This window comes from Larus michahellis, chromosome 1 (assembly GCF_964199755.1).
Source record: "Larus michahellis chromosome 1, bLarMic1.1, whole genome shotgun sequence".
In the NCBI taxonomy this organism is placed as follows: domain Eukaryota; kingdom Metazoa; phylum Chordata; class Aves; order Charadriiformes; family Laridae; genus Larus; species Larus michahellis.
In genome coordinates this window covers 197663334-197677340 of record NC_133896.1, presented here as the reverse complement: position 1 = coordinate 197677340, position 14007 = coordinate 197663334, and the positions used below count along the sequence as shown (strand labels likewise).

At 38.2% G+C, this 14007-nt stretch overlaps 1 protein-coding gene across 5 annotated transcripts in view; it reads left to right on the top strand.

Annotated features, from left to right (window-relative positions):
• PDS5B (PDS5 cohesin associated factor B) overlaps positions 1–13638 on the top strand; it is a 116746-nt gene extending 103108 nt beyond the window's left edge. For 2 of the 5 annotated variants that reach the window (XM_074567846.1, XM_074567852.1), the window contains exons 30-35: positions 1180–1325; positions 3545–3650; positions 8228–8670; positions 8762–8863; positions 11837–11978; positions 12804–13638. In XM_074567846.1, the coding sequence (XP_074423947.1) occupies positions 1180–1325; positions 3545–3650; positions 8228–8670; positions 8762–8863; positions 11837–11978; positions 12804–12839 (975 nt within the window). In that variant the 3' untranslated portion in view covers positions 12840–13638. The remainder of the gene's footprint in view (positions 1–1179; positions 1326–3544; positions 3651–8227; positions 8671–8761; positions 8864–11836; positions 11979–12803) is intronic. The other 3 variants (XM_074567859.1, XM_074567866.1, XM_074567863.1) reach the window with 3 other exon arrangements.
• The last annotated feature ends 369 nt before the right edge of the window (positions 13639–14007 follow it).

Below are 14007 nucleotides of genomic sequence, written 5' to 3'. Positions count from 1 at the left end.
GAGCGTCGGTTCTGTGGTAAGGCAGGAGCTGTTAGTGCAGACCCTGTTAGTGTTAGTCCCTCCTTAGTAGGAAGTCCAGTGCAGTGTGAATTTGAACAGCTTTTGAGCTGTTTCTGTATTCACTTATTGATTAACATTAAGTTCTAAACTAATAGATGTAAATTCTTAAACTGGATTTTGTTCTCCAAGGTTTATTTTTGGAGAGGGTATGCTGTTTTTCTTGTACTTAGTGCAGAGTGAATCTTTGTAAGTGTAAAATTCCCTCTGGCAGTAAAAGTATAACCAGCACAACAACAGTGCATATCTCTGAAAAAGGAACACTCAAAGCTGCTACCACGTGCACGTTGAGCTTTTTTTTAGCTGTCACTAACTTTAGACATAGCTAGAATCTAATAGTGAAATAGAAGAGGGATCATCCTAGATAATAAGAAATGTGGGGAATGGTCTTTAATTCAACATTTTTGTACGTGGGTGTTTGGCACAAAGGTCTGTTCACTTCAGGAGTAACTGAACTCTTTCAACTCTCTCAAAAGTTAGTATGAGCTGCAGGTATTTGGCATGTCTGAAAGATAATCCATTTAAATGAATAACCTGAAGCTCACCAGTGTCTGGAAACTTTGGCATCTATTAAAAGCCTCACATTCTTAATTCTGTGCATGAAGTATCAGAACTTTCTCCACAGTATTTGATTTTTGAGATTCTTATTCATTCCCAGTTGAAACTAGTGTGGTTTGCCATTACAGTTAAGCCAGTTAAATGGCTTCTTTGCTGAAAGGGCTGTGCTGCTGCTATTTCTGTTTTGCCAGTACAGATGCTTATCTGATCCAAATGGTGAGCTGGTTCAGGCAGCGACATCAGCAGAAAGCAAACAGCACAAAAAGTGCTGGAGTGGCTTACTGGAAGGTCAGGTGAGCACCCAGTACTACCAGTGAGAAGAGCACAGAATGTAAGGGTAGAGAGAAGAATACTGGTTTTGGTGGCAGCTAGCTATTTGATTACAGCTTTGTCAGCTTCCTTCTGGCGTCTGTTTTAACTTTCATAGGAAAATGTTTATTGCCTTGTGTTAAAATTAAGATATTGATGGCAGAAAGTGAAATCTGTGAATATTTTAAGCATAGTACATGTTAACAATATCTAAACGTGTAGCTTGAAATAAAGGAAATATATTTTTGGTTTCAGCCCAAAGCAGCCAATGTTCTTGGAGCAGTTAATAAGCCTCTTTCGTCAGCAGGCAAGCAGTCTCAATCCAAATCTTCACGAATGGAAACTGTAAGCAATGCCAGCAGCAGTTCAAATCCAAGCTCTCCAGGAAGGATCAAAGGGAGGTTGGTAGACAACAAAGGAGCTTTGATATTTCAAGTATTTGTAATGGAAACTTTGAATATTTCTCTAATGGTTTTTAAGTGAGAAACAGAAATCTATTATCTTATTTTGAAGTAAAGTTATAGTATTGCATTGGTATAACTGAAACCATGAATTTGGCCTTCTAACCGCAGAAATAAATTTGCTTTTAAAACAGATAAAACCCAGAATCAAACCACATCCAGAATTGGCTTTAGGAGGGAAGGAGAGCCTCATGTGTTGTGTTTTTTTAATATATATATATATATATATATATATATATATATATATATATATAACCCCCCCTACATGTATGTATATTCACACATGTATATATATGTCTGTGGGCACACATACATCTGCAGTTCCTAGGAACTTTGTGGCCTTCTGTAATGTTAACAACACATCATAGACAGTGAGGACTGGTAGGCTGTTGTGGTCATCTTGCATGACTTCCTCCTCTATAAATTTGTCCTGCACTTTGCTGAACTATGCAGATAAACATTTTTGGATTTTAGATTCCTTCTGTGATGGAGAGGGGAATGTACTGCAATGCTACATAAGTCTTCTTATAGTTTTATGTCTTTAAAAACTATAGCTTACTTTATGTCAGTTTTTTCAGATTATTCATCAGTTACTAGATCTTCTTTACTCATTTTTTAACTGAAAGTCATATTATCGTTAATTTTTTTTCACAGACATTTAGAGATTGCATAGCCCCCACTATTGATATTTCCTCACATTACTTCAGGACTGTGAGGAAATGTTATGTTTGGAAATAAGACTTTTCATGTGGTACTTCTGTGACAATTTAATATATAATAATAATTTTAAATGTAGAATCATAGAATTGCCTCATTGGAAGGGACCTTTCAGATCATCTAGTCCAGCCATCAACATAACTGACAAAAACCATCACTAAACTATATCTCTAAGCACTATGTCTACCCATCTTAAATACCTTCAGGGATGGTGCCTCAACCGCTTCCCTGGGCAGCCTGTTCCAATGTAGTGCAGCATTTTACAAGAAATACTCTTCAACTTGTGGAAATTGCACAGAAAGCCTTATTTCTTACAAGTCATGCAAGTTCGCATGCTGAAATACATTATTGGCTAAAGAAAGGTTGGAAATCCAGATTCTTCTCTGTATCCAGTGAAATGAATCTTGAGACCAATACTGTTCTACATCTAGTTCATTTAAAAAAATGCTGCACTCACAACCTAACATGTTCTGTCATCTTCATGATCTCCCCAGTTCACCTAAATTAAACTGATTAGTGTTTTCAGTGGAGATACCGAAGAAGAAGAAAAGTCCTCTAGAAGTGATGGTAATGATTCAGTATGCAAGGTATTTCCAAGTCAGTCTGACTGAATATATCCAGGCAAGCTTGCATCTGTTAAGACAATGTATAAAATCTAAGTTTCCGATAACATCACAGTTGTTATAGGTTTTATACTTGTAGGAGTGATAACGTCTTTCCCAGTCTATGTAGTGTCCACGCCAGGGAGTTAAGAGTTTGTGTATTTGAATACCACTTTTCATTTTGGTGCATAGCATATTTATTTTCATTAAAAAAATGTGCACTGTTACTTAAAAATGTTGCTTTTACCTGCCCCAGGACAGATGAAACAGACTGACTTGTGTATTGGCTTTTGTATATTACCTTTTATCTGTGGGTCTCAGGATATGCAGGAGGTATTTTTGTCCACTTTTACATACGTAGAAACTGAAACAGAAATGAAATCACTGTTCTAAATAACAACAGAAAGCTGAGGGATGAAATGGTCTCTGAAATTTAAATCTGCTGTTCTATTGCCTCAGCCTCACCATAGGAAAGTGTTCGTGCTTTGGCTGGTCTGTCTGTGGGGATCCTTGGTATATGAAAGTGTATGCAGATGTGTACAGATGCACAGCTCTCTTCAAACTCATTAGGCTTTTCTGTTTGAAAAAGCTGCTTATCTTTCCCAGTAAAAAAAGAAAATTCAACTTGGCTTATGATTGACAACTTTGTCCAGAGACTTAGATGTTCTGGCTTGTGATATGTGGTGGCTATAGTGGCCAGAGTGAAAGGTTCTTTCTGCCAAATTGTTCATGGTTTAGGAATAGATTTCTTCTGAAGATTGTTGTTATTAATAATTAATTTTTTTAACAATTGCCCACTGACCTGTAATAATGAGGAGAATAAATGTTTATTCATTCTAGGCTTGACAGTACTGAAATGGACCACAGTGAAAATGAAGAATTCACGCTGTCTTCGCCCTTACCAGGGAAGAAAACTGACAAAAGGGACGACTCTGATCTTGTAAGGGTGAGCTGTTTGGTTGAATTGCAGATGTTTCATTTTAAGTCACCAGGACTTTAAAATAAAAATTAATGTGGTGGTACTTGATACCATTCAAGAAAATATGATGAAATGTGAAACTGAGTTGCTGTTGTAAACTACGAGAAAATGTATTTAAAGTTGGATATGAAAATGCAATGAAAAAAAAGGTTCAGTTAATCTGTTTTTCATGTGTACATTACATTACTTTTGCATCATACTGACAACTCCTGTAAGCTTTCAAGATTACCAGTTATGATTTGCAGGATATTGGTAATATTGCCGGGGTAGGTTCTGCTAGAGCTATGTTGATGATAATTAGTCCATGATTTGTCTTATTCTCAGGATTTGTTGGTGAATTGTTGGGGACATTGTTCAAGTTGATAGGTTCTTTGGACTTCTGTTCCTCAATATACAGTAGAGATTTTTGTATATGAAATACAGCTTTGGAAGAATTAATTGGATTAATTTGAGAATGATCAACTATACTAGAGTTTTGGAGGAGTGGTTTAACCTGTCCGAAACTTCAGATTGCCTTCTGAGGCTGTAAAAGTCCGTATCATACATGATTTCTTGCTTGTAGCTAACAAAGTTATAATACCTCATTATAGTGTTGATGCATTATAATTTGCGCCTTTTTTGTGCTGTCCCAACCCTGGTGCTAAGGCATGTTCTCCTTTTCTAGCCAGATGTGTTTTCCTTTCAACAGCTGTAAGGAATAGCAACTGTTTGTTCTGTGGTTATCTAAAATACCAAGAGGGCATCGTGATTTGACATCGGATTTAGAATCATAGAATGGTTAGAGTTCAAAGGGACCTTAAACATCATCTAGTTCCAACCCTCCTTGCCGTGGGCAGAGACACCTTTCACTAGACCAGGTTGCTCAAAACCTGGCCTAAAAGTTTAAAGAAGAGTTACCTGAATAGCCATATAGATTCTGTTTTCTTGCGTGCAACTTGTACTGCGGCGAAGGTAGGAAAATGCTTGGTTCTGAATGCCAGATATCGCTAGTAGAAGTTGCAGCATGATTTTAAAGCTGTTGATTGTGCATAATACAGTCTTCAACGTGCTTTTAGAGCAGAATGAGCTAGGTAGCTGATACTTATAGACAAATACAAGCCAATAATTATGTAAAATAGTCTTAGTGATTAACAAGTACATTGCTTATGCTGTTAGATAAACAAACCCCAAGGGGTAGCAGAACGGTGTCTTTGCTATGCTCTTTTACAGTGTCAGAATCATTCAGGAGAAATTACATGTGTCTCTGTCTCAGAGAGAGGTTTTAGTGAATGACCACTAGCCAAGGCCTTTGAGAGCGATAGGCTTGTCCTTACTAATTCTTACTGATGGATTTATGTACTTCTGTAGATCAGTAATGCCAAAACTTTATAGGTTTAGAGGATATAAATTATAAACAGGCTAAATATTGTCTCAAGCAGTATTTACACCCGTATCAGAATACACAAAAATAAAACACCAAACAAAATTATAATTGTATTATAATTCTAAGAGCAGTCCAAATAATAAGAATTTCACATACCACTAGTAAATTTTGGTTCTTTGTGCCTTAGTAACAGTTGGCAGTCTGTAAATTTTGTAGTATTTGGGATATGCATGAAAAAGTAATAATACAAACAAGATCAGATGTGTTATAACTGGGTTTTCTAGAATGCATTAAGGATGTCCTATATCTGATGTCACTGCTGCTGTATTCTTTTTGACTGTCTGACATTTCTCTGTTCTCCCATTATGTGAATCTGTTACATTTTTCAAGTTGCTTGGGACATAAGCTGCTGACTAGTAAAAGCGTCCTGAATTTTTGCTTGTCTTGAAGTGAAAATAACCGTCTTATACTGTGATACCTTGAGGGAAAAGCAAACCGTCTTATAACAAAACCAGAAAAATTAGGAATCTCTTGTCAAAAAACCCCACTTCTGATGCTTCCTGTATTGATATGTCACTTCAGCTTATACCTTGGAAAGTCTGAGAGTACAAATAGCTGCTGGCATGCAATTCATGTTCAGAAGCATTAGGTTGAATTGGTAACCGTCAAAGCTAAGTGGTAAAGTAAATAACAGTTCAGTATTTCAAGTACTTGAGAGGGCATTTGTATTTCACACTGAATATTTAAGCAAGGTGCTTAAGGTCATTGATTCAGACCTCATTCTTGTTTTCTTTTGAGCTGGGGAGCAGATTATAGCAAGCATTAATTGAGAAGCAGAATTTTAATTGGGGAGCAGAAAGTCTGTGTGTTAAAGATGTCACTATTCAGGATATTTGTTCAGATTACATCCTAGAGTAACATGTTAGTTCTAAGGTTGTGGGACACTGTTTAACCAGAGGGAGAAACTTTGCTTTGAACTTGGCTACAACTGCTTACTTGGTAAAAGCAGCTGCAGTGACATTTGTGCACAGTCACTCCAAAAGCAAATAGAACAGGGAATAATGAGGGTGTCACTGATCTAGATCAACAGTTTTGTCACTGAAGTCATGAACTGACAGGAGATGTCACTGTTATTCAAACACTTGTCTTATTTTCTTCCAGGGTAATTCTTTTTCCTTCCATTTCTTTTACTTTTTTTCCTCATATCCTTTCTAGATTTTCTTTCTGCTTTTCTTGACCAGGGTTTATGGATAAAGTGGAGACATATGTTTGTAAGCTGACTTCTATCTAATGTCAGAAAGGAGATGTGAAGGAAAAAAAAAATTCAATCTGGTTTTAAGTGGCATAAGTATGGTTATGTAGGTTAAATTGCAATGTGATGACTACTAATAAATGAGTGTGTGTATGTGCTAAAATACAGTAATGCTAGTTTGAAATGGACATTGGTGTGAAATTGTGAATATTGTAAGTACTTGGACTTTTGTACCATGAAATGGTACAAATTGAAACAGTCATGGTCTGCATGAAATGGTACGTGAGTAAATTTTTTTTATTTTTTTCTCCCAGGGTAGGAGTTGATTGGAGCGATCCTTCTGGCCCTAATAGCTGCTTATTGAAATTTTTGCATATAGATTGAAATCTATAAAGTGCACAGAAATCTTTACCGTGCACTTTAAAGAACTAGAGCATGGAGAAGTGAAGGAGTAGTTTCTGTTATGATTCAGAAAGGCCGCCACCTTTCTTGATATGCTAGAGGGAAGGTGTGCCATCCAGAGGGTTCTTGACAGGCTTGAGGAGCTGGGGCCATGTGCAGGTCACAAGGTTCAACAAGGCCAAGTGCAAGGTCCTGCACCTGGCTCAGGGCAGCCCTCAGTATCGATGCAGGCTGGGGGATGAAGGGATTGAGAGCAGCTCTGCAGAGAAGGACCTGGGGACACTGGTGGATGAAAAGTTGGACGTGAGCTGGCAATGTGTGCTTGCAGCCCAGTAAAGCCAATTGCATCCTGGGCCACATATAAAGAAGCGTGGCCAGCAGGTCGAGGGAGGTGATTCTGCCCCCCTGCTCTGGTGAGACCCAACCTGGCGTACTGCGTCGAGCTCTGGAGCCCTCAGCAGAGGAAAGACGTGGACCTGTTGGAGTGGGTCCAGAGGAGGACAACAAAAATGGTTAGAGGGCTGGAGCACCTCTCCTACGAAGACAGGCTGAGAGAGTGGGTGTCGTTCAGCCTGGAGAAGAGAAGGCTCTGGGGACACCTTATTGCAGCCTTTCAGTACTTGAAGGGGGCTTAGAAGAAAGACAGAGAAGGGCTTTTTACCAGGGCCTGTTGTGAAGGGACAAGGGGTAATGGTTTTAAACTGAAAGAGGGTAGGTGTAGATTGGACATCAGGAAGAATTTTTTTACAATGAGGGTGGTGAGACATCGGAACACGTTGCCCAGAGAATTTGTGGGTGCCTCATCATTGGTGGTGTTCAAGGTCAGGTTGGATGGGGCTTTGAGCAACCTGATCTAGAGGAAGCCATCCCTGCCCACAGCAGGGTGTTTGGGATGAGATGATCTTTAGCAGTCCCTTCTGACCCAAGCTATTCTATGATTCTTTTAAGGGTTGGGTGGGGTTTTTTTTGCTGCACAGAGCAAATGTTGAGTCTTAATGGAGCTCTGATAGCAGCGCTCTGGCAGCTACCACTAATTTCTGTGCTTGCTTCTACAATTATAAATTCAGGTTGCCTACTGTATTCTGTATTAGCGTCTTGCGCCTGCCAGCATGGGAGCCAGGCAGAAGCACTCCGCAGCTCACAACAGAGCTGAAGCCCCAGGTTGACAATTCTCATCCTCTATGTCTTTTTATCTTCCTATTGATAAAAAAGTAGTTATGGATGATGTTCTAGCCAATTGTGTTTGACATGTCTAATGCTACAAATGAGGAAGACCTTACACACTTCAGTGTTACAACTGCTCACCTTTGAAATAATCTCACTCTCTTGCCTGGCACTTGATACGTATGTATGCGTTTATACTTTTGCAAAGTTTTTTGAAATGGATAAGGTGGACAGTCTCAGTAGAAAACTTGTGCAACTTGACTGTTTGTCTTGTTGGGGAGAGCTTCTGTAGCTTTTGCATAAGTGACAGTTCAATATGGCAGTTTAATTTTTTAATTTAAAGATGTAATCTTACCTTTTCAGTCAGAGATGGAGAAGCCTAGAGGAAGGAAGAAAGCCGCAATCACAGATTCAGAAGAGAAACTAAGCATAGATGACCTGAATAAACTGGGTCAAGAGCAGAAACTTAGAGGTAGTCAACGGGGAAGGAAGAGACCCGCAGTTGTTTCAGAATCTGATGAAACACAATGGCAAGAGGAAAAAAGGCTAAAAGAAGATGTAATAGAAAGTGAGGATGAGCAGAACAGTCCACCAAAGAAAGGGAGAAGAGGACGCCCGCCCAAAGCAAATAATGGGGGAACACCAAAGGAAGAACCAGTAGCAAAGTCATCAAAAAGGAGCAAAAAAAAACAACCGCCAGCAGCTGCAGCAGAAGAGGAGGAGGAGGAGGAAGAAAGGCAAACTGAAAACATTGAACAAAAACCAAAAGGCAGGCAAAATAGGACACAGAAAAGAACACAGCAGAGGTAAGTCTGTCTTCTTGTAAGCTGCATCTTTTTTATCCTTGGACATTAGTTATAATTTGATACTTTGCAATTTGGGTCTTCCTCAAAACAGAGCAGAACCATCTGAAACTAGTACAGTTGAATCAGCACAGTCTACGCCACAGAAAAGACGAGGAAGGTCATCAAACACACCACCATCACAGCAAAAAAAAGTGTAAGTGGTGAATATTTTCTGAATTTGTGTTTAGTGAAAATTAAAAATATGCCTCTCTGCCCCCAAACAATGATTTACTGAAAATAGCTCAGAATACTTTAATTGAAGTTAAGAAAATAAATTGCCATTGTTACTTCTAAAAGTATTTTCCCTAGCTGCTTCTCCTAGAGCATCTCAAACCAGAGCAAGAGGCTACGAGTAAGTTTAATGTGCTCAGGTAGCATATACGTAGCTTTGCTCTTATAGGAGAAAAGTCAATAAAGCACATGAGGATCTTGAAGACAGGGCTTTATTAGGACTTCACGCAGAGAAAAGTGCTCCCGTTTGTTTTGTATAGGGAGGAAGAATCACATTGTTTCTGTATTTGAAACAGTATTGTGGAGAATTAAGTTTATTCTGATTCTCTGTAAATTAACGTTCCTTTACTTTCTAATTTGTGGCCGCCTTATTATCCACTTGAATCATTTCCAAATGAATAAAATGTGCTACAATCTATGAATGATAGGAGCTCTTGAAAATTCTGAGGCATATAAAGCTCCAAAACAAATGTAAACTCTGTGGCTAGCTTCATTTCTTGTGCCTACTGTAGGAAACTACAGGTATCTCTACCTTTTCTATACATGTATACACAATATATGTAAAGCAGAAGTGTACAAGTGGACAGGACTTATCTGCCCACTGGTATCAAACTGCAGCTCCTGGAACAGATTTGCAAGATACTTTTCTAGAACCTGGTGATAAATTCCTTTGGGCGGTATCTCAGTCTGACATTTTGTATTACTCTGTTTCTAGCTTCTGGCCTTAGTTAGCATCATGTTGATCTTCCTCTGGCAGTTTAATGTACCGATTTGTCTGTCCCTGGAGATCTTCCATACTGCAGATCTTTGCCTAAACAAGGTTGTACCCTCAGTTCAAATTCTAGTTTCACACTGGATCGCATGTTCTGGCATTTTGCACACACAATATCCTGACCTTTCCAGTGTTCTGTTTTCCTACCTCAGGTCAGATCTCTCCTGTCCTTTGCTCTGTAACAGAAACACAGGTCCCAACACTGTCTTGGTTACTACAGAAGCCACTGCTACATGTGCAGTGGAGCAAGAGTTGGAAACTGCTACTGCCTTGCAGAGAAGACATGCCAACAAGTTATTGTTGGGTGGTGTGCTGTGTGGCATTTGTTGACGATGCCGTTTAGTAAATACTTTGGTAGCTTATGATTCACTACTCAGTGAAATCAGTGAACTCAGTGTGTTTCTTTACCCCGTTTTACACAAAGTAAACTGTATCAGTGCACATAATCAATAACAGGCATAGCTCTCATTCATGTGTACGTACACTGTTCTGGCCTGAGGAGCCCAAGTAAGTTGTTTCAGGGTTCAAAGTTGTTTGGTCTATTCTAGAGTTCATCAAAAAAACCTACTTTGCGTATTTTTTATTTTTTGTGATCAGACCACTCAAATTGTGACTGTCTTTTTTCCAAATCTGCGAGAAAAAGGGTGAGACCACAGTTATTCCTCAGTGTTCAGAGTGCATTGTAGTCAGACCTTTCTCCCTTTTCTACATACATATCTACAGCAGTTTTAACGGAAGGGAGCTGACAAGCTCAGCAGCACTGCGTACCACAGGGTAGAAGATATTTAATCCAAACGCTTAAAAGCTTTCTGTGCTCCTTGGGGATGGATTTGGCATAAGAATTTGGGTTCCTATTACCTATGAGGTGATAGTGTATAACCTGTTTCTGATAGCTAATTGGGTTACCAATTAGCATGTGTGAACTGACTTATTTTTGTAATATGTGAAAAAATGAACCTAGCTTATGAATATTTTTTCTTTCCTTTTCAATTCTGTTGCTTCTATCAGAGTTGAAAGGCTTGAGTTGGGCTAATTTGTATTGTTTCTCAAAGAATGTTGTGTTGGTTGGTGCTGAAACTCCTGCTATACTATAATTACTATATGCGATTCGGAGATTTTATTTTGTACGTGTTTTAGTGTGATTCTCGGGACTGAAAATTCCCACCGCATGTGTGGTTCGATGCTGTCAGAGGACAGTTGGTTTGGATCTGTAGGCCCCCACTGGGGATTGAAGTGTGTGTGTCGTCTGCCTGGAACAGAGTTTCAGGTTTAATTTCATCCAAGCAGTCACCTAGTTTGGGTGCACCAAGTCCGCATTTGCAGCGAGCTGGACAATTCAGTGATTTGATTCTGAACTGTGCTAATGACCCAAACCAAAATGGTAATGTGGGTGCAGCTCTGTAGTTTTGGATACATATCTAGCTGGCTTTTTTGTTTTTGAAGGCACGGCAGGGGCTAGTTCTCAGTTTAAGCAAATGGGTGCTTTTTGCTTGTGGTTCAGCTCCTATGACTAACATAGACAATTTAAGATATTGTTGACTGATAGTTGTTGATTATCCTGATTAAGATATTGTTATCCTGATTATCCCTAGCATGAGGTGCTCGGAAGATTTGCATTTAGGTTCAGTATAGTGCTAATTTCATAAATAGCAACATGGGTTCTTCTAAGTCTGTAAAAAACATAGATGCAGTTATTAAAATTTTGTTGTGTGTAAACTCGTATAGAAGTGGAGTACATTTATTCATGGAATTGAATAGAAGGAAAAAACCCCAAGTATTCAGTCTCTGGTTGTCTGGCTTTTTCCTGTTCAGCCTTCTTTGCCCTGTATTCTGGCACTGAAGAGACAAAATCTGTCTTGTCTATAGAGGCAAAAATTGTTCAACTTTTTACTCCTAGCCCTCTATTCTGGAATAATTTGGTTTTCAAATGCTGTTGTCCGGCCCCCTGGTTCTACTTTTTCTATTCCATATGTGGATGAACTAGATAGGTATACAAGACAGAAGTACTACATAACATGGAATTTTAAGGCTGCCATTCCTGTAGAGTGCTTAACTCTCATATGGTTTATGCATGCGCACACCCATATCCTGCAAAACTGATCTTTATTTTTCTTCTGATTGTAGCCGTGCGGGACGTTCCAAACAAGCAGCCAGTAAAGAGAATGAATCTAGTGAAGAGATGGATGTATTTCAGAGTAGTTCACCTGTCAGTGATGACATTCCTCAGGAAGAAGTAATGGAAGAAGAGGAAGTTGCCACAATCAATGTAAGAGAAATGCCTGAGACTTTCTTCGTGAGTCTTTGTGGTGTCCTCTGTGTATTGGTGATCAGAGAATGCCTTCTGTTCTTAGAACTTAACCTTGCTCCTTTAAAAGGGATGAGGTGGTTGTCAGCGGCCACTGTTGTGTAGTGGCACTGCACTGTAGTTTCCCAGAGAAGCTGCATTTCTTAGAAAATGTCGGGTTTTGTCAAGCATCTTAAATTTTTCTGTTCTGTATAGCTTGTTATCTGTCTGTCTGAGTTGTGTAGTACCTCATGGGAATTCTTTTCCAGGTAACTCATGCCCGTTCTTCTCAGCTAGATAGTAATAGTGAAAAATGTGTCCTTATACAAAACAGGAACACAAAATGAACAGTACTGGAAAATAAGTATGGAATCTTGGAGCAGAATCCTAAACCAATTTCTTCCTCTTGCCATCATATGCAACTATGTTAAAATAAGTTTATTTTTTATATTTATTTTATACAAATACATTAGTAATGTTAGTAGTAATACTAAAAATGTAACTGTGAATGCCTTGACACTTTTGGACATATCTAATGATCGGAGCATCTGAGTGTATGAAAACTCTGAAAAAGGAAATCAGGTTATTTTTGAATACTTGAAGGATGCAGGCTCAGTAACATCAAAGTTATGTCCTGGTCATTGACTGAGACTTGTAACCGTGGTAAAATGAATAGTGAATGATACTGTATACAGTTACTCAAGCATTATTGTGAGAGTAAGCAATTTTCCATTATTAAATATATTTATTCTTGAATTTTTCAAAGTTTTTCTGTAAAAACATTTAAAATACTTTTTCTCCAAACAGGTCCGTCGCAGAACTTCCAAAAGGGAAAGGCGATGAGTGAGCATGTAGTTATCAGCCTTCCAGGTGAAAGCTTTGAAGAATGCTTTTAATATAAAGCTTGAGACTGAATGAAGCTGTTGGTGCACAAATGGGGTTGCTGAAAAAAAGACAAAACCTATTTTACTTTTACTGCCCCTGCATTTGCAGTCCCTAGGTCACAAGCTTTAGCCACACACATGTTGATATCATTAACTGTGGATTTTTGTGAAGTGTAATGTGCGCTGGCTTTGTAGACATATGAACTAAAGAAGAAAACTGTAAATAGTTCTTTTTTTAATGTTTCTGACTTCTAAAGTGCTTGTATAGCTTTTATCTGCGGCTTTAAACTGACAGTACCCCACTGTTTATTGGATCTATTGATTTAAAAAAGAACAGAGTTTGTTGAAAATTGATCTCAAGCAATATCTGTCAGTGTTCGTATTTGTACTCTTGTTGACATTTAACTGTGAAAAAAAAATCAGTTGAACAAATAGTGCCACTTTCTTTTGCCACTATTTGTTGAGGAGAAGAAGAAAAAAAAAAAAAGGTCTTTGTTTCCTTCATTAACCTAACCTAGTGTTTACCTGTAGGCACCTACCTATCATCAGAGGTGCTAAATTACTTTCTTTTACAGTTGAACAATGTTGGATAGAATAATACAAGAGATGCAAATTGTGAAAGAAGTTGTTTGACTTGTTTTACACCTCAGTATTGATGCCAGACTTTTCTGGACTTGTAGTGGCATTGAAAATTCAAAAAGGATTTAAAATATTTTAATTTTAAAAGTGTGTTATTAAATAATGTACTGAATACCCTACCCATTTTATCTTCCCCTATCAGTTTTTATTAATCTACTGTATCAATAAAATTCTGTAACTGAGTTTTTAATAGTCTAGTATGTTAATGTGTATAGATATTTCCTTCTGAACATGACGTTCACAGAGCAAATTATTACTACATTATAATATGAAATCTGATATATAAACGTTAGTGAAAATACAGTTCTTATTACAATGTAAAGTTAATCACAAAGAAAAATTTTATTGATGCAGTGTGTCTTTATAAAGCTGTTCTTGAGAGCCAAGTGTTTTGTATTTTATAGTGAAGTTGCATGTTTATGAAAAATGTGCTGAAAATGGGATGTAATGTTTTTTTGGAAACTCGTATCTAGCAGTAGTATATGGTA